This window comes from Bubalus bubalis, chromosome 23 (genome assembly GCF_019923935.1).
Source record: "Bubalus bubalis isolate 160015118507 breed Murrah chromosome 23, NDDB_SH_1, whole genome shotgun sequence".
Taxonomy (NCBI): domain Eukaryota; kingdom Metazoa; phylum Chordata; class Mammalia; order Artiodactyla; family Bovidae; genus Bubalus; species Bubalus bubalis.
The window spans coordinates 9,710,493-9,731,707 of NC_059179.1; the positions used below are offsets into that span (position 1 = coordinate 9,710,493).

Consider the following 21,215-nt stretch of genomic DNA (forward strand, 5'->3'; position numbering starts at 1 on the left):
TCTGAATTTAAAAGAAAATAAAAGAACATGAAGAGAGGTATATTACCCCTATTTTTGATCAATATGCCGTCAGAATTAAAATTAAATGACTACTAAAATAAAATACTAAAACAAAGTAATAAGTTAGATACTAGAATGTATGCTATGAAAATTACACAGCAAGATGAAAATAGTCTAAGGGCAAGTTTTATAAACCAAAGCAACCCCAGAAAATTTTATGTAACTGAAATAAAGGAGTAAATAGAGAAAACTCAATAAAGAGGGACCTCTTTATTGCATATTTATAAAATAATAGTATAATAGTTATTAAAAATGGAGATGAAATATTTTATTTTTGGTATCTTGTGTTTTGCATCAATTTTTCAATCATCTTCACAATTTTTCAAAACTTGAACCTCTGCCCCATCCACCATTCAAAGAACAAATGATGAACAAACTATCCAATGGGTTCTTGTGAGAGACTTATTATCAAAGAGATTAATTAATAACTCATAAATAAACAACAGAGTTTTCAAAGAAATACAATAAAAACAAAAGGTCAGAAGGCACCTCAAGATCGCTTCGTGCCATTTTCCTCGTGCTTGTGTTTTAAGTGCCTGTAACAGAATTCTGGTTAGTGACATTTTGGACAAAACGTGTCATCTTTTGTGCACACAGCATCAGACTACAGATACAATAGGGGGATTCTGATGTGTGTATCCGTACTAAGTAGGGCATAATTTATAATATGCTAAGAAAACAAAAAGTCAGGATTACAAAATGGGTATTTTTAGCACATTTAGTAACAGCTAGTTTTAAACTATCATTTTTGATGACCAAATTATATTTGACATAATTAAGGAACATATTTTTAAAATATTGAAAACCCACGGTTACAACAGAACTGTTACATTAAACGAAGAAAGGAAAAGTCACATATATGGGGCTGAATGGCACTGAGGTTTTTCAAAGTCATTCTTTTGCGAGGCTTTCAGCCCACCTTTACACATATCAATAAAAAAAAGTCTCTACTCGGCATGCTTGCAGCAAGAGGTGAAACAGGTGTCGAGCACACAACTGCCTGACAACCATTCAGTGCTGATCACCGAACAAGCAAGTTTATTTAATTATCCCAACAACCATAATTGAGCCACATCTAAGTTTCTGATGTCACTGACTTCAACTATTCAACTCCAGATAAACACTCAACTTAAAAAAAAAAAAAACACCTGAAATAAGTGACAACTAGAAATGGCTGAATCATTGTACGTTTTAGACACAACCATTAATCTTAGTTTTGCTATATGCTATTTGGTACTTTTTGATTCAGTAGTTGGGATTAAAAAAAAAAGTTTCTGTATTCAAACCTATCTACAGAATGTCAATATAAAATGTGTGACTATATACATTTAATACACACATACACACACTCTCACATATCTAGAAACCAGCACTTAAGCACATCTCCAATTCTCACTAATGACTCAATAAATCATTTGTCACCTTAAGACCAGCTTAGACACTATAAGGCTGCAACATATGGCTAAAGAGGTCAACACAAGCACCCACAGTCAGGCTGATTAAATTGTTCCTCCTCATGATTTTTCACAAGTAGTAATACCATTTATATAACAACTATGTCTCAATAACTTAGAATTCAGAGTATAAAACCAGTGTCATGAACATAAAACTCTCTCACTGTTGAAAGAACACTCCTCCTTTTCAGTTATTTCCACTGATGATAAGAGGGCACACCAAACTAGATCATGTTGAGCTGTACAATTCTTTACTCTTAATCTAAACAAACGTGTGTTAAAACATTCTGAAATGCTGCATCCTTCGACTTCTTCATCTTTTCAATTGCCCGATGCAGGTCCTGTTGTTGTACAGGTCGAATTTCATCTTCATCATGGCTAAAATGTAAAAAAAAAAAAAAGACAAAAACAGAACAATCCACCGATATTCACACAGCTTTAAAATACATCTCCCTAAAATATTTTACCAAGATTAAAAAATGAAGTCTCTTTCCCATCCAAAACAACCACAATTAACAGCTTAAGGAATTAATCTACACAGATAAGTATCTTAAAAATTTTTAGAAAACACGGACTGCCAAGAGGTAGGAAGCTTAAATGGCTGACTATAAACATTATAGCTTGGTTACAATCAAATACTTTACACTAAGAATATATAAATATGAAATTTGATCTAAATAGGATTATAATTCTAATGAATGAATAAAAAATTATTCCCATGAAAACTGGAATTAAAAAGTAGCAGTTGTAGGTATCTATTACTCATGTATGTGTTTACTTTTGACGAACTGAAAAAAAATTCAGTGCTATTAATAAAAACCAACTACTCTAAGTTCTCCCCACTTCAGGAAGAAGGAAACACAATCCAATATACAATGTCTCCTCTGTCATTTACAAACACTTAGGAAAAAAAAGTCAGGGAAAAAGTTATGATAACCTAAGTACATTACCCACATTTTTCATACTGAAATGTAACATTTTCAGGGCTTTAAGGACAGCAGAGAAACAATTTTCATTAATGTAATTTAGGCAATAAACAGATGGAGTGACCCTCTCCACGAAGGGGCCCAAGGAAACACTGAAGATAGGTCCAGAACCAGTACAGGAAAAACTACAGGTTAAAAGGGTGGCTTTCACATGCACCTTTCTATACCAAGAAACCTTTTTTTGGCAAAGCCTGCTATGGCGATACAGTGTAATTAAGTGCATGAATAGGACAGGCAAATCCAGATCACTTGGAGTGACAGCCTCAGGGGATGAATAAGGGAGACCGGGAAACAGCAGGGCAAGAGCTAGAGAATTCATTCCACACAAGCCCCCAGGGGACACTGGTTTGCTAAGAGTCACAGAAATTCTTCATTAGAAGGTTGATATTTTGAACAGAGGTTTAAAAATGGTCAGTATTATGCCAGTCTAGGGTGAATGACCTTATGGGAAACACAGGACACTGGTTTATCAGGGCTGAGCTATTCCAGTTCACTAAGACAGCTGGTACAAAATTGGTTTCTTAAGCTCCAAATACTTTGAAACTGGTTTCAAGTAAAGTTTGCTGCTGTCACAAATGACTTTTTTTTTTTTTTTTTTCACTATAATTACTTTTATTGTCTAAATCTTCTCCATTCAGTACTATTGCTACATAAGTTCACATTTTCAAAACAGTTCTAATTCCTATCCCAGTGTATTCTATTCAGGACCACAAAACAAAATGGAAGACTTCCCAATCTCTTTTACAAAACAGCAAAACTCTTGTTTTTGAACTGGGTAACCAAAAATACACTGGGTTCAGTATCATTCACAAAGCTAAGATACTGAAGTTTCTTTAACCTTCTCTGAAACCAAACTTTGAAAAATTTCTAAAGAAAACAGAGATGAATCCCCATGTTATCATACAGAACAGCAACCAAAGACGCTACACACACTGGTTCTCCCAACTGGCCTTCACTTCTGACTGAAGGCTGACTACTCCCTCTTCAATCACAGAGGGAAGGATCAAGCTGGCTGCTGCTCTGGCCCAGGCCCCCTATTCCTCCTCCCTTGCAGCCTCTGCAGACAGGAGTGGGAAGGCCCTCAAAGCCCTTTGTGTGATCCTGAGCGCAAATGCCATGACTTGCTGTTTGCTGGTCTCCTCATAGGCCCGGGGACCCCACAGGAACTCATAGCGAGCAGGGTCACTGACTTCTTTTTTTAATAAATACATTATTAACAAGCTGAAGTCTAGTCAGCAGCAACGTCCCCAAAAATGTGAAATTTCTGGAAGACAAGGTACTCATTTCCATATGAAATGAAATTTAAAAATTAAAAAAACAAAAGCAATCTAGGCATATCAGAGCAACAGTTTTCATGGTAGAAATGGGCAAGCCTCCATTTCTGTGAGCTTGATATAACCCAGTTCATGGATGTTCAGAGAAATTCACTTTTTACTTCTTTCTCTTCATTCCAGGTGCTCCCCATAACCACCCTCCCTTGTAAATTCATTTCCAGAACCCCCTTCAGAAAAAAGGCAATAAAGTTGGTGAATTTTTTATTTCAATTTATCTTTTTATTTCGTAAATAGAGCTGGTATTATAAAGCAAAACAGAAGACCTAGCCTAACCTGTTAATAACCTAAAAGCTCTAAAAGGGTCTGACAAATATTAAGAGATGAACTCTAAATATACATACCTTTCTTCCGATGTAGAATTAACATATTCTCTGACACAGAGGAGGGCAGCATCTCGACACATTTCTTTTAGGTCACTGCCTGAAAACCCATCAGTTTCCTGGGCAACTTCTAGCAGGTCCACATGCCTATCCACCTTAAACAAACATAAAACATACTTTAAAAAAATATAGAATATACATGGCAAGAGATATATCCAAACACTTCTTAGAATTAAAGAAAGTTAAAGCATACTGGAACAGCAGGGGGAGAATCATTAGAAATTTTCAGTTCTAGAAGTTTTCTTTTTTTAACCATAAAAGTTTAAGATTTGAAATCTACTTTTCAGTAATTGTCACTATGACCAAAACTGAAATAAGTCTCACGAGATACTTCACAGAGTGATGGGGAAGAACAGGCATTCAAATATTGTTGGGCTGACTTTGGTACCTCTTAGGAAGGTCCCATGTTCTATAGAAAAGGGGCACTTTTCTATAATATAGTCAACATACATGGCGAACAGCCCGGATCATTAAGTCCTGAGTCCATTACGAAAATCATATTCCACTGACACCTTCTAACCCTCATTTGAACTGCCACGCTGTGGTATTCTATTCTAATTCCTCAACACTCATTAAGCACCTATGGTTTTGCTCCCCAACTAAGCTTATATAGTGAAGCTAAGAAAGGGATCCTCCTGGGCACATAACAGACTTATAATTAAGCTTATAAGAAGGTTAAGAAGAGAAAGTAAATAGTTAATTATAGTAACTAACACGTAATAAATGATTCTTATGTGTCATTTGCTGTCCTAAGTACTTTACATGCATTATGCTCATTTAATCCTGTCAGGGAAGCATTCTCATTTTTAATTTCAGAGAATAGTAAAACCTGCAGAGGTTAAATAAATTGCCCAACGTCACACCACAGACAAAGCCAGCATTTGAACACAGTGCAGAGAGATCCAGCTGTGTTTCTCCCCCTTCCTAGCTAACCATTTGTCTTAACATTTACTTTCCCCAAGTTGATATGAAATGCCATCTTTATCTGTTACTAAGTTCCCACTTGTTTTTGTGGAAAACTCAGTGTAAGTTAAGAGTAGCAACTCTGCACAAGGACAAGAAGAGACTTGGAGGTAAGATGACATGGAGTCTACTGTTAACTCTGCAACTGGGACTTCACATGACAGTGTTCTCACTCCTAAATGTGGAGATTAAATAAAGAGAAATCACATACTCATATACTCTCTGATAAAAAGAAAACTGAACCCAGAAGGGAGGTGTGAAGTAAGTAAGGAAAGTGGTAAACTATATACAGATAAATGTAAATGAGTTAATATATAAACAGTAATAATAATCATTTAATTTAGGGTAGAGAACTAAGTAGGCTTCCCAGGTGGCACTCATGGTAAAGAACCTGTCTGCCAATGCAGGAGCCATAAGAGACGTGGGTCTGATCCTTGGGTTGGGAGGATTCCCTGGAGGAGGGCAAGGAAACCCACTCCAGTATTCTTGCCTGGAGAGTCCCATGGACAGAGAAGCCTGGCCAGGGTCTCACAGAGTCAGACATGAATGAAGAGACTTAGTATGCAGGTACCTAGAGAACTAAGTAGCACTAAAAAAGAATGTGTAACTTCCAAGTGACTAGAGGAAGAGGGGAAAAAGAATGAGGAACACAAGAGCAATACTGAGAATGAAGGACTGGGGCAGAGGTAAGGGAACTGGAAGGTGGGAGCAGAAGGTCTGGGTGGGGTGAGGGTGCGGGGAGTCCAAGGAGAAAAAAGGCTTAATAAATGGAAAGCATTAAAATAAGAAAGAATGAATCCAAATTTATCAACAATCACCACAAACACAAACAAATCATTACATAATGATAAAAACTAAATCACCAGGAAAATATAACAAACAGACAAATGTACAGTAACACTGGGAGGTTTGTCACGTGGCGTCTCATGCACTGACACATCAGAGTAAGTTCCTGGGCTGGTTACGGTTAGAATCCGTGGCGCACTGCACAAACACACAAGTTGACAAACTGATTACAGGAGTTCTGTATACTTAGGACATTAGTCTCATGTTGGTTACAGGGTTGCAAATATTTCCCCAGTGGCCTGTTCTTTCACTTTGTTCATTTTATCTTGTCATACTTCTAGAAGTCTTAAGTCTGATTACAGTCAGACTTTTCTATTCTAACTTTGCAGTTTAACTTTTTTGTGTGTCTCAGGAATTCTTTTTTACATGTGTACTTAAGAAATCAGACATTATCAGGATGTAGTTTCTCTATAGTTTGTAAAAGTGAGGAAGAAAAAAAAAACTATACAACTATACCTATACCTGAATTATGTATTATCCACACATATTTATGGAAGAGACACACTACCAACTTCAGGACAGCGCTGCGAGCGCTCCACAGCGCACTACCAGTGACGGCGTAGGGTGGAGACACGGGGGAGAATATGTCAAGATCAACCTTTTAAGTTCAGGTGCTGGATGTAAAGTTATCTGTGTATGTGTTTACAACAAAGGACCTTCCAAATTATTCTTCGAGATGTTAAATATTAGCTGTCTTCCTCCTTCAAACAATCAATACCTCCACCCCATCCTTTGCCCACTGCTTTGCTGAGCGACACTATGCTCTAACCACTCACAAACCTTGTTCACGGCAGGGTGAAAATGTCACAAAGATGAGCAAAACAAGCATAAGAAAATAGGAAGAAGATTCCATTCACTGAGAGAGCAAGATTACTAACATAGCCTTCCATAAAGGTTAAAAGAAAGGCTCTATCACTACTCTATGTAAACCTGTGTAACCTATTATGTAACTTCTCTGGATTTTGGTTTCCTCAAGTGTAAAATGGTATTAATATGCATATTAATATCTAAGCAGTTAGATAAACTGCTTAGATAAACTGAGGTTTAAATAAAACTATGTATCACCACAATACGTGGCACACAGTAAGCACTGTAAAAGCAGCCCTTTTTATTTTAAGATCATGGTTCTAGACAAACCATGTAGTGAGAATTATTTTCATCAGGCAAGTATGAAGGAAATTCCCAAGTTAAAAAAGGTTTTGAATAATAGGAACAAAACAGGATATATAATAAATTAATGAACTGCCAAAATACCTTGAAAGAATAGCACTTATCTGTATACAGTTACTCACTATATCTAGCACTGGCTGTCCACTACATGGTAATCCAAGCATCTTATATATATATATATATATTCACACACACATTTAATATAAATTATCAAACCAATTCTATGAGATTGTTGACATCTTCAATTTCTGAGTGAGAAAATGAGGCATAGAGATGCTAATGGTATTTGCCCAAGGTCACACAGTAGGAAATGGTCAAGCCAGGGTGGAATCCTCAAGTGTCTCTTCTAAACCCATGATTCTTAAATTTCCACTGTTACAGAAAATATATACATTCAGGTTAGTCTGTATGGGGGAAAAAAAACAACATTCTTACCGTAGTGTCAGATGTGATACTTTATTAGGTATAATGTTATTAGTTCTAATTCTTTCATACTTAACATTAAGCCAGAACCAGTATATCTTTTTTAAAAGAGTGAGCTGTATTAAAGATCTATCAATAAGGAATGTGAAAGACTGGAAAACAGTATCATTTCAAAAGCTTCATTTTTTTCTTCAGAGAAGAAAAAACTCAAAATATAAGTCTATTTGTATGTTTGCATCAAAAACTCTAATTCTGCTCAGGAATGAATAAGCATGATAGTGCTCATCTTATTTAATAAATTTGTGTGCTACTGATTTGAAGCATCTTTTAGCACAATTAATTTTTTTTCATATGCTATTAAACAATATGCCTCCAGCACAGTAATAGCAGCTAGAAGGAAATCAGACATTCCTATGTCAGCAATTATCCAGAGAGCATTCATATTCTGCATAAAACTGACTAAAGACTCATCTTCTGTACTTTCATGAGTAAGAAACTGAATGCTAAAAATTCCCTGTACCAATGACAAACCTAATTCTAAAAGAATTTCCAAAGATACTACAGTTAAAAAAGGCAGAATGCCCTATTATGTTGGCACAAAGTTCCATAACATTTGCTGGCAAGGCTACAGGGCATGAGGCACTCTATCTAACACTGCTGGCATAAAAGAGTAAATTGGCATGAACAAATTTGGCAACCACCACCAAAATTATAAGTGCTTCCCAGGTGGTGCTAGTGGTAAAGAACCTACTTGCCAATGCAGGAGACATAAGAGATGTGGGTTCAATCCCTGGGTCATGAAGATTCCCTGCAGGAGGGTATCCATGCCTGAAGAATCCCATGGACAGACAGAGGAGCCTGGCAGGCTGTAGTCCATAGGGTCGCAAAGAGCTGGACATGACTGAATTGACTTAGCACAGCCACACCAAAATTATAAAAATCATACTCTTTGATCTGCTGCTGCTGCTGCTAAGTCACTTCAGTCGTGTCCGACTCTGTACGACCCAACTCCATAGCCGGCAGCCCACCAGGCTCCACTGTCCCTGGGATTCTCCAGGCAAGAACACTGGAGTGGGTTGCCATTTCCTTCTCCAATGCATCAAAGTGAAAAGTGAAAGTGAAGTCGCTCCATCGTGTCTGACTCTTAGCAACCCCATGGACTGTAGCCCACCAGGCTCCTCCATCCATGGGATTTTCCAGGCAAGAGTACTGGAGTGGGGTGCCATTGCCTTCTCCGATACACTTTGATCTAGTAATTTTTTTTCTGGGAAATTCACCCCACTAATGTTTCTGGCACAAGTGCCAAATGACACATGTACAAGGTTATTCGATGCACCATTTTTGTAAGAATGAAAGACCAGAATCAATCCAAATGTCCTTCAGTGTGGCACTGATTAAATAAACTATAGTATACCCATGCAATGGACCCTATGCAGTGCAAAGGAAAAAAGAGAACAGAATGAGGAAACCATATGCTACTATGGAATCTCAGAGATTAAGTGAAAAAAAGCAACACACAGAACACTGGATAAGCTTTATTAATGTGGCTTATGTAGAAAAGGCGAGCAGAGTATAAGTATATTCTAATTTGCTTGTATAGGCATAATGCCATCTGAAAGGATACATAAGAAACATAAGAGAGAAATGAGACTTTTCCCTGTATGTCATTTAATATATGTATTTTAACTTCTGAAACATGTGACTGCACTATTTTTAAAAACCTTAAATTATTAAAATATTTTTAATTCTAATTTTCAGCTTCAAAAAGTATTCCAATTAAATGAAAAACAAAACCTCCCCATACTTCTCTGCAAAAACAAATGTATAAAACTTGAAACTGGTCTGAAAAATATCAGAGGATTTTAATCTACAGATATGAAAACACATGGTTATTTAAAAAGCCTTTAATTATCTTTAATTAGTTCAAATATGCCATGGTGATTGAGTTATACAAGCAGCCAAGAGTTCTACAGTAATTTACAAGTTCAAAACTATATTATTCTCAGGTTCCTTTTTCATTTCTAAAATGATTTTATGAACATAATTTTTTCTTTATTTATAGGATGGGGAAAAACTAATTTTCTACTTACATTTTCATTTTTCAAGATGAGTTTCAGGATTGCTTCTCTTTGTTTCAGAGCCTAAAAGCAGGATAATTCTCAATTAGCATTAAAAAAATAAGGATCAACTAATTTTCCTACTATTTCTTCCTTTCCTTGTAAACCACCCAATTCCTACAGGAAATGACAGAAACTCTGACAGGTCATGGAAACTTCTGACTAAAGCAAGGTCTAATTCTAGACTCTAGAGTAATCATTTATGGTTCTTGTACTGAACTGTAACTTCTTATTCTGAATCCCCAGTGCCTAGCACATGCCTTGAAATGAATGACCAATGTCTTTCCTCTATAGCTCTGCAAATCTCCTTTTCTACATTTAAGAAACTTCTGAAACTCATTACTACCATAAAATTTTTACCAGTAACTGGATGAGATGGCAAGAACACCTGCTTGGTTCTTCCACTCAACATGTAACTTCCATGTCCACCAATTTGTGTTAGTGAATTTTATTTAGTGTTGATAGTGTATTTCTTTATATGCTTGTATGCTTTTGCCTCCAGTGATGCTGCCTAATACTGTACTAGGAACAGGAGTTTTTCAAAGAATATCTTGCTGCTGCTGCTGCTAAGTTGCTTCAGTCGTGTCCGACTCTGTGTGACCCCATAGACGGCAGCCCACCAGGCTCCCCCATCCCTGGGATTCTCCAGGCAAGAACGCTGGAGTGGGTTGCCATTTCCTTCTCCAATGCATGAAAGTGAAAAGTGAAAGTGAAGTCGCTCAGTCGTGTCTGACTCTTAGCGACCCCAAGGACTGCAGCCCACCAGGCTCCTCCATCCATGGGATTCTCCAGGCAAGAGTACTGGAGTGGGGTGCCACTGCCTTCTCCGAAAAGAATAGCTTACATATATAGTAAATACAAATGCTTTTAAAAATTATTGTGGGTGAACTCCTCCTGCCTATTCCCACAACTGCTAAAAAAAAAAAAAAAAAAAAAAAAAAAAAAAAGGAGAGCCAGTTACCAGGAGTATCAAATTAAATGATGTGAAAATCAAAACCAAACCAAACTGCTGTTTCTGTAACTCAACTGTGTTAAGTATAGAGGTTAATTTGGTGTGTTATGTGATCACCAATAAGTACTTTCTGTTAATCAACATTTAACTTGGAAAGGAATTTTAAGGTAAGGTTTATTATATACTTTGATATCACAGTTATGCATAAGAAAAAAAATCACCCTATAAAATGTGTGTGTGTTCACTAAAAACAGAATGAAAGGGAGATTAAAAAATCCCAGTTTCTGCATTAACAGTATACAAATTTATGACAAACTTGATAAAATGTATTACACAACCCATTCTAAACTCACACAATAAATATATTAAACCTACAACTTTAGCAAGGGCTACTTTACAGGCTGTTGTACCCTATGTTCTATTCTACTACTGTACATCAAAACCCTTTGTTTGCTATTAGACTACAAGCAGAGATTCTATCAATGTAATCTTTACTTTCAGAACCACTGAAGTGAACTAATTATTTCTAAAAATATTCTGATGTTCTGGTAATAGAATCACATGTCTTGTATGAAGCATATAAAGGTCATCTAAACCTTCAGCAGTCAACCCTTTCCGCCTTATAACCACTGGTTTTCCTTGGTGCCTTGTAACTGAATATCCCCAAAAGTCTCCATTAAATATGGGCTTCCACACCTCCTTGCCTTTGTTCACTGTGGCAAAAAAGCATTTCCTTGCTTCAGTTCAGTTCAGTTCAGTCGCTCAGTCGTGTTCGACTCTTTGCAACCCATGAACCGCAGCACGCCAGGCCTCCCTGTCCATCACCAACTCCCGGAGTTCACCCAAACTCATGTCCATCGAGTCGGTGATGCCATCCAGCCATCTCATCCTCTGTCGTCCCCGTCTCCTCCCGCCTTCAATCTTTCCTAGCATCAGGATCTTTTCAAATGAGTCAGTTCCTACCATCCTTCATCCTTCAAGCCCAGCTGGATTCTGTAAGTTTCACTAACTCCTCAGATAGAATTATTAGTTTTCATCATCACCTCAGGTCCTTGCAGTTGGTTACACATACCTTTGTAAAGTACATAGTGCATTATTTATTTTTGTGTCTGGCTCCCCCTGCAATACAGAGTTCTTTTAGGACAGGGGCCATGTTCTATTCATCAGAACCTAGTGGGTATCTGACATACAAGCTCAATAAATATTAATCAAATTTTCCAGTCTCCTGTATCACATTAAAAAATCTCTCCACTGAATTATCAGGTAAATTCTCTAATAGACTGCCTAAGTAAATGCATACCCTCCAGAGGAATCAGAGGCTGTAGCTGCAGCAAACAGTCCATCAGAGTAATTTTACAGAGATCACAACTACCAATTTTAGATAACCATGTTTACAGAGACAAACTGTTAGGTTAGAGAATGTAAAATTGGGCAAATTTTCTGGCCAGAGATTTTAAATTTGAAAGGAGTGACAGTGGAAGTTCTAAACAGCGATACATGTAACATGATGTTTGCACGCTGCACAGTCTAGTACTAACCCTGTTTGTTTTTTCTTTTTTAATCTAAAAGCAGACAAAATTCAAGATTTGGGGATTCTGTGTAACAGAGTATCAGCAAGTTATCATCCTCTACTTGAGGGTACTTTTAACCAGCAAAAAAGAGTGCTATAAGTTACAACTGGATCAACACCAATCTCAGATTTTCATTCTTATATTAAAGTGCAATATCGTACTTACTGGTTAATCATTAATCCTGTCAGAGGAAAGCACCAATTACAACTGCTAATAATTAATCAAATAAATAGCAGATGTTCTCCCTGTCCAGCCTTCTAAACAGAACAGTTCTTTAACCCTAAAACCCCTAATTACATCCTATCCTAAAACAAATCAATAATTTACATTTTCTTGCTACATTCTAAAGAAAATCACTAACATGTCTAGGGAAACTTGAGGTAATTCTATACACTGAAGAGACGCAAATGCATACAGACATAAACAACACTGATCTCAAAGACAGTAAAAAGGCAAGAAAAGGAGGAGAAAGGACAACAGTAATTATGGGGTTCTTGCTCTATTCCTTCCCTGCCTGTGATAAATAATAAGTCTTATTTTTCTAATCATTCCCTTCCTGAAATCACAGATAAAGATCTGCAAAAAATGAATATTTAACTGTTCATAATATCAATCAAACCCACTTACAGGCTGGTTGATATGGAATCTCGTGGGCATTCTCCTCATTATAGCTGAATCCAGATCCTGAGGACGATTAGTAGCTCCCATCACAATGACCTAAATATATAAAGAAAACAAAGCTATTAAATATACCAGTAATACTCCTTTTAAGTTGTTACTACTAGGGCTTAGAAGATACAGAAAATTAAGTGGGGCTTATACTAAATCTTCTATAAGAAATCTGTTTTAATCCAGTATTACTCAAATATTTATAGATACAAATCAAAGTTAATCCTAAATAGATCAAATGATAGCAGAGCTGGTAAGACTGTTGCATTTCACCAGACTTCTAGTAACTAAAAAAATATAGTATTCAGTTATGAAGGAATTATAAAAATTTAAAAAAACCTCCTGTATTTTGCAAAATATGGTCACTTGATTGCTACATGTTGAATAACTGAAAGCTATTTATGTTATAACAGCTTGGCAGTATATGTGACAGAATAATTCAAGTCCTTTAATAAAATATTAGGAGAGAATCGTTTCCCTACCAGAGTCTGAGGATTCTGGTAATAGTAATATATATACTGTGTATTTTTTCCTCTAGAGTTCACACCATCATTTCATGGTACTATCAGCACTGCAGGTAGAATCTTCTTAATAATAATAGACCCTCAAGCAATCCAACTTTACACAAGGGCAACAAAATAAAAGCAGACATCAAAACGCTGGGTAGAATATTAAAAAAATAGAAAAGAAAAAAAAATTGCTGGCGGCCCTACCAGCCTCTGAGTCTATGCCACTTATGTATAAAGGATATAGAGATGAAAAATCAACAAGAATAAAGACAAAGATACACAAAACAATTTAATTTCTGAAGGGCTTAAATATTACTGTTATTATTGATATTTCTGTATAATACAATAAACATATACATCTGCTCTCTAAAATGAAATTTATTGGTATTCTAATGAAAACTTTTATTTCAGCCTGAGATGTCTTAGGTTTTTGAAATAGTCTGAAATCTAATTCCAGAACATGTTGAAAAATCCACTAAGTTTTATATTCTACTTCTACTCTTGACATTAAATGTCACTCAACAGCCAAATTACTTTCAATTAACCAGGAGAGACTGCCATCTACAGGGAAAAAATATAAATACAAATTTGAGAAAAAGTTCCAAAACATAATACAATTTTATAGTTGGTTTAACTGGTCCTCAAGTCAAAATATTAATGCTTTTACCTGTTTCTTTATTGACTTTCTACAACTCTATAAAACTAATAAGGAAAATTTCTACCCAATGTAAAACAAAATTTATCTTTGGAAGTGATCAAATGAGTTCGTTTTTTATACAAGCAAAGATCAACATTAAGTACGTTCTGAGATAGAGTATTCATAAGATATTGAAAGAGAGACTCTAAGTGACATGGAAGCTTGTTGAAGATGGACTCTATTAGGTTGAGAACCACAAAAACCATTGTGGTTGAGGAAGTACCGAGAAAAACTCAAAAGGGGGCTGAAATTTGAGAAATATTCTTGGTAAACAAACAGCCTAAAACAAAAGCCCACTATGAAAGAGTAAACCTTAAAAATTAGGATTAAGGAATACAGATAAATTTAGCACAACATGGTCTAATGAATACATGTAAGGTAATAACAGATATCCATGATGAATAAGCAAAGCAAGAGTGACTGACATTACTTAAAGAAGCAAATTTTAAGTGGCAAAACTGATAAATTTACATATATATTAATTCTAGTGCAGATAAGCTAAAATTAAAAATGGGAAGCAACAGTAATTTTTTTGTATTTATGTAGCAAAATTAACGCATATTTTCGGTATTAGTTAAGACTGAACTGAAGACTTTAAAAAATCTTTAAAACAAAATATTAAAAAATTTTTTTAAATTATTTTACATTTAAAACAATCAGATCTAAATATATGTCTCAAAAGTTGAACTACGTCAATTAATCCCCTAAAAACAATGTTAGTTTTGTGTCTCATGTATTTCAAGATGAATATGTCATCAACAAACTTGGATTTCCAGTAGTAGTGACAGACTTAATGGGGTCATGCAACTATTTCAGTTTCCTCTGTGGCAAGAACCACACCATGGGGCTTTGGATGAAGCAGCTCTGAAGTATACTTCATTCAGATATTATTATTTCCTTGGTTTTAAAACTATACTCTGATAAGATATAATATTAAACAATTTTCTCTTACAGGCGCTAACTATTCAATTCTCTGCATATTATAAATACTATTGCTTAGGAGATAATTAGTTTTTGGAAACCTGCACACCAATCTCATTGAATAGATTTACCAGAACCAATTATTAATAAAAATCATTTCTATTAATTCACCTACATTTATCTCTGTTGTGCTTTCTTCTCTAATAATCCAACACTAAAGGCAATTTTCCTCAAAATGAAATTATATTTTCATAAAAGGGACTTTCTTGGTGGCTCAGATAGTAAAGAATCTGCCTACAATGCAGGAGACCCAGGTTCAAACCCTGGGTTGGGCAGATCTCCTGGAGAAGAAACTAGCAACCCACTCCAGTATTCTTGCCTGCAGAATTCCATGGAAAGAGGAGCCTGGGGGACTATAGGAGTAGCCTATAGCTACTCCCTATAGGAGTTGATAGGGTCACAAAGAGTTGGACATGACCGAGTGATTAACAAAAGTGACGTAGAAGGAAGATATGAGGCTTAATTTTCTTCCTGAGAATTGTGTGTCTCAGGACTTTTGATCTGTGGTAATGTGACAAAGGATATCCTTAAACTCTGGCTACAAACATGTAAAAATTAATAATAAGGTATTAAAAAGAAAACCTCAAATTAAACAATAAGTCTGCAAAAAAGTAAAGGAATTAAACTGACAGGTTTATTTATCAGTAAAGCTTATCCATATAATGGAGGTAAGCAGGGGCAGAAGTTGACTGCATACCATATGGATGTGAACAGATCTTAGACAGTGGGGTGTGCCGGACATCTGACAGGCTAGAGGGCCTAATAAGAGAGCATTCTACATAAAGCTGGGACTCATGAAGCACCTGAGAAACATAGTGAAAAATAAGGAAACTATTCAGCCGAGTCAAGCCTTGGTTCTTGGTAAGACATAGAAACTTACACATATAAACACATGAACATAAACAGCTACAGTGATCAAAACAGTATGTTACTGGCACAAAGACAGATTTATAGATCAATGGAACAGGATAGAAAGCTCAGATATAAATCCACACACCTATGATCAATTAATCTACAACAAAGGAAGCAAGAATACACAACGGAGAAAAGACAGTCTCTTCAATAAGTGGTGCTGGGAAAACTGGACAGCTTCAAGTAGAAGAATGGAATGAGAACATTCTCTAACACTATACACAAAAATAAACTCAAAATGAACTAAAGAACCAGATGCATAAAACTCTTAGAGAAAAACATAGGCAGAACACTGACATAAACTACAGCAGTTTTTGGATCCACCTCCAAGAGTAATGAAAATAAAAACAAAAATAAACACATGGGACCTAATTATTAATTTCCAAAATAAACAAACAGCTTATGTAGATCAATATCAAAATAATAAACAACCTGATAAAAAAAATGGGCTGAAGACCTAAGTAGACATTTCTCTAAAGAAGACAAACTGATGGCCAATAAGCACACAAAAAGATGCTCAAGATCGCTAATTATTTAAGAAATGGCAATCAAAACTACAATGAGGCATCTATCACTCACATGGGTCAGAATGGCCATCATCAAAAAATCTATAATCAATCAATGCTGGAGAGGGTGTACAGAAAAGGGAATGCTCCTACACTGTTGGTAGGAATAGAATTCGGTGCAACCACTAAGGAGAGCAGTACAGAGGTTCCTTAAAAACTAAAAACAGAGCTAACATATGATCCAGCAATCCCACTAGTGGGCATATATCTGGAGAAAACCATAATTTCACAAGATACATTAACCCCAATGATCACAGAAGGACTATTTACAATAGCCAAGACATGCAAGCAACCTAAATGCCCAATGAGAGAACAACAGACTGATTCAAACTTGCAAAGGGAGTATGTCAAGGCTGTACATTGTCACCATGGCTATGTAAGTTATATGCAGAGTACATAATGTGAAATGTCGGGCTGCATGAATCAGAAGCTGGAATCAAGACTGCCAGGAGAAATACCAACAACCTCAGATATGCAGATAATATCACTCTAATGGCAGAAAGCAAAGAGGAACTAGAGTCTCTTCATGAGGGTCAAAGAGGAGCTGGCTTAAACTCATCATTCAAAAAACTAAGATCATGGCACCTGGTTGCATGACTTCATTTCAAATAGAAGGGGAAAAAGTGGAACCAGTGACAGGTTTTCTTTTCTTGGGCTCCAAAATCACTATGGACAGTGATAGCAGCCATGAAATTAAGACACTTGCTCCTTGGAAGAAAAGCCATAACGAACCTACACAACATATTAAAAAGCAGCAGCATCACTTTGCCGACAAAAGTTCAGACAGTCAAAGCTATGGTTTTTCCAGTAGTCACGTGTGGATGTGAGAGTTGGACCACAAAGAAGGCTGAGCACCAAAGAACTGGTGCTTTTGAATTATGGTGCTAGAGAAGACTCCTGAGAGTCCCTTGGACTGCAAGCAGATCAAACTAGTCATTCCTAGAGATCAACCCTGAATATTCACTGGGCGGACTGATGCTGAAGTTGAAGCTTCAATCCTTTGGCCATCTGATGCAAAGAGCTGATTCGTTGGAAAGCACCGGAGAAGGGGTCAGCAGAGGAAGAGATGGTTAGATAATATCACTGACTCAGTGGACATGAGTTTGAGCAAACTCCGGGAGATAGTGATAGACAGGGAAGCCTGGTGTGCTGCAATCCAAGGGGTCACAAAGAGTTGGACATGGCTGAGCGACTTAACAACAACAGAGGAATGGATAAAGAAGATGTGGTACATACATACAATGGACTATTACTCAGCCATAAAAAGGAATAAAATAATGACAACTGCAGCAATATAGATCTAGAGATTATCATACTACATGAAGTATTTCAGACAGAATGGCAAATATCACATGATATCACTTCTATGTGGAATCTGCAACAGAAACCGACTGACAGAACATAGAAAACAAACTTAAGGATACCAAAAGGGAGAAGTGTGGGAGAGAGGGATAACAGAGTTTGGGGTTATTACACTATTATACAAAAAAATTAAGTGACATAAGAACTGAGAGTAAAGACTAGAAGGACTTAGGGTAAGAATCAAAAGAAACGTACAGAATACTCAGAGCTAGTCCCTTCCTTTTCTGTGACATAAAAGGTTCTAATACCTGGTTTTTCTCTCTTCTGTTGTATTTGTTTTGGGCATTTGGGAAATCTTTTTTAGCATTTTATTAATTATGAAGCCCTCAAAATGGATGAAGGAAAAGGCAACGGCACCCCACTCCAGTACTCTTGCCTGGAAAATCCCATGGACGGAGGAGCCTGGTAGGCTGCAGTCCATGGGGTCGCGAAGAGTTGGACATGACTGAGCAACTTCACTTTCACTTTTCACTTTCATGCCTTGGAGAAGGAAATGGCAACCCCCCTCCAGTGTTCTTGCCTGGAGAATCCCAGGGACGGGGGAGCCTGGTGGGCTGCGGCCTATGCGGTCGCACAGAGTCGGACACGACTGAAGCGACTTAGCAGCAGCAAAATGGATGAAGACACAAACAAATCATACTCTTTCAGATTCTCACCATTTATGGATAAGTATAATTTATGAAAAAAAATTGTAAAAAAGCTTAACGAACAACTGGACACATTTTCTACCACCATCAACAATAACACAAAATAAGGCAGATTTCTAATACCTGGCAGCTATGATCAGTATCCAATCCATCCCAGAGACTCATAAACTGAGCTTTCATCATGGCTGTAGCTTCATGGTCAGAACTGGAACGGTTTCGTAGAAAGGAGTCTAGAAGAAAAAAATGTTAACCTTAGAAATTAACAATAAATTATTTATTCTTTCAGTTCAGTTCAGTTCAGTCGCTCAGTCACGTCTGACTCTTTGCGACCCCATGAATCACAGCACACCAGGCCTCCCTGTCCATCACCAACTCCTGGAGTTTACCCAAACTCATGTCCGAGTCCGTGATGTCATCTAGCCATCTCATCCTCTGTCGTCCCCTTCTCCTCCTGCCCCCAATCCCTCCCAGCATCAGGGTCTTTTCCAATGAGTCAACTCTTCACATGAGGTGGCCAAAGTATTGGAGTTTCAGCCTCAGCATCGGTCCTTCCAATGAACACCCAGGACTGATCTCCTTTAGGATGGACTGGTTGGATCTCCTTGCAGTGCAAGGGACTCTCAAGAGTCTTCTCCAACACCACAGTTCAAAAGCATCAATTCTTCGGTGCTCAGCTTTCTTTATAGTCCAACTCTCACATCCATACATGACCACTGGAAAAACCATAGCCTTGACTAGACAGACCTTTGTTGGCAAAGTAATGTCTCTGCTTTTCAATATGCTATCTAGGTTGGTCATAACTTTCCTTCCAAGGAGTAAGCGTCTTTTAATTTCATGGCTACAATCATCATCTGCAGTCATTTTGGAGCCCCAAAAAATAAAGTCTGACACTGTTTCCCCACCTATTTCTATTATATAATCTCAAATCATTAATCAAACCCTGGGTTTGGTAAAGAGTTTTTACATATAACACCATAAGCACAGTCCATCCAAGAAAAAAGTGTAAGTTGGATTTTATTCAAAATGAACTTCCTGTTCTGGGGAGGAATGGTTTAAGAGAAGACATGCCTGAGAACAGGAAAAAAATATTTATAAAACAGATTTGACAAAAGACTTGTATACAAAATATACGAAGGACTCTTAAAATGCAACAAGAAAACAACCCAGTTAAAAAATGAGCAAAAGATATGGAAAAAGATCTTACCAAAGAAGACACACAGATGGCAAATAAGCATATGAAAAAATGTAGCCAGGAGTTTGGGATGGAGGAGTTTGAGAAGGATAAACATGTACAGCACTGGGGATTTTTAGGGTGGTGAAAGTATTCTGTCTGATATTGGGAAGATACATGATATTATATTTTTGTCAGACCATGGAACTGTACCACACAGAATAATGAACCTGGACTTCAGTTATTAATAATAATGGTTCATTAATTATAACAAATACATCACACTAACACAAAATATTGATAATAGGGAAACTGTCTGCTCAACTTTAAATTTGCTGCTGCTAAGTCGCTTCAGTCGTGTCTGAGTCTGTGCGACCCCATAGACGGCAGCCCCCCAGGCTCCCCCATCCCTGGGACTCTCCAGGCAAGAACACTGGAGTGAGTTGCCATTTCCTTCTCCAATGCATGAAAGTGAAAAGTGAAAGTGAAGTTGCTCAGTCGTGTCGGACTCTTAGCGACCCCATGGACTGTAGCCCACCAGGCTCCTCCGTCCATGGGATTTTTCCAGGCAAGAGTACTGGAGTGGGTTGCCATTGCCTTCTCCGCTTTAAACTTGAAACTGTTCTAAAACGATAATCTTTTAATTAAAAAAAAAAAAAAAAGAAGTGTTAATATCCGAGATTTTAAGAAGTAGAAAAAAAGATGCCCAAAAGGATGTACACTCACAGAAAGTATAGACATGAAAAAAATTCTGCTCATCACTACAGGGAGTTAAGGAAGCTTGTTCTTCTATGCCTGGGCTCTGGAGGGAAATATGTAGCCCCTGAAAAATTAAAAAACCAAGATCACAGGGGCTCTCTCTCAGGTTTGAAGTCTAAATTTGAACCATCTTTCAGTCTAAGAACATCCATATTAAGAAATTAGATCTTAAAAGCTCTAAGTGGAAGACACAGAACAACTCTGGATCATTTTAGGCAACACAGAATTCTCATACAAAACCAAGTCATAAGCAACGTAAAGTGAGAAATGACATATGGAAACAAACTACTGTGAAAGAGTTAACAATATAAAGGATAAGTAGAATTTCAAACAGAACAATCCAAAAAACTTTATAATAGTATGCGTTAAATTCTGAAGACATAAAAGGGACTGAAATTCTAACAGAAGAGCAAGCTTTAGTGAAAACAGCTAAATCAGAAAAATAAACAGAACTTCTAAAGTTCACTTTTAATAGAATACAAACCCAATGGTTATGAGACTAAATATAGCCAAGCAAAGAAATGCTTTTTATAACTTACTCAATGACTGATATCATTTTTTGCATCAAAAAAATTTTAAAATATTGCCAAGTAAATTATAATACTAAAAGAAGAAAAAACTTAGGGCTTCCTTGGTGGCTCAGTAGGAAAGAATTCACCTGTCAATACAGGAGACATGGGTTCGAT

General features: G+C 36.8%; 1 protein-coding gene across 4 annotated transcripts in view; it reads right to left on the reverse strand.

The window, feature by feature from the left end:
- Nucleotides 1-251: 251 nt before the first annotated feature.
- The window catches only part of ATAD1 (ATPase family AAA domain containing 1), a 41,371-nt gene continuing 20,407 nt past the window's right edge, over nt 252-21,215 (reverse strand). For 2 of the 4 annotated variants that reach the window (XM_025274267.3, XM_006072999.4), the window contains 5 exons: nt 18,723-18,829; nt 12,884-12,973; nt 9,707-9,757; nt 4,176-4,309; nt 252-1,892 (listed from right to left, as the gene is read on the reverse strand). In XM_025274267.3, coding sequence (XP_025130052.1) covers nt 1,772-1,892; nt 4,176-4,309; nt 9,707-9,757; nt 12,884-12,973; nt 18,723-18,829 — 503 coding nt within the window. In that variant the 3' untranslated portion in view covers nt 252-1,771. Of the gene's footprint in view, nt 1,893-4,175; nt 4,310-7,450; nt 7,598-9,706; nt 9,758-12,883; nt 12,974-18,722; nt 18,830-21,215 lie in introns of those variants that run through there. The other 2 variants (XM_045164118.1, XM_045164117.1) reach the window with 2 other exon arrangements.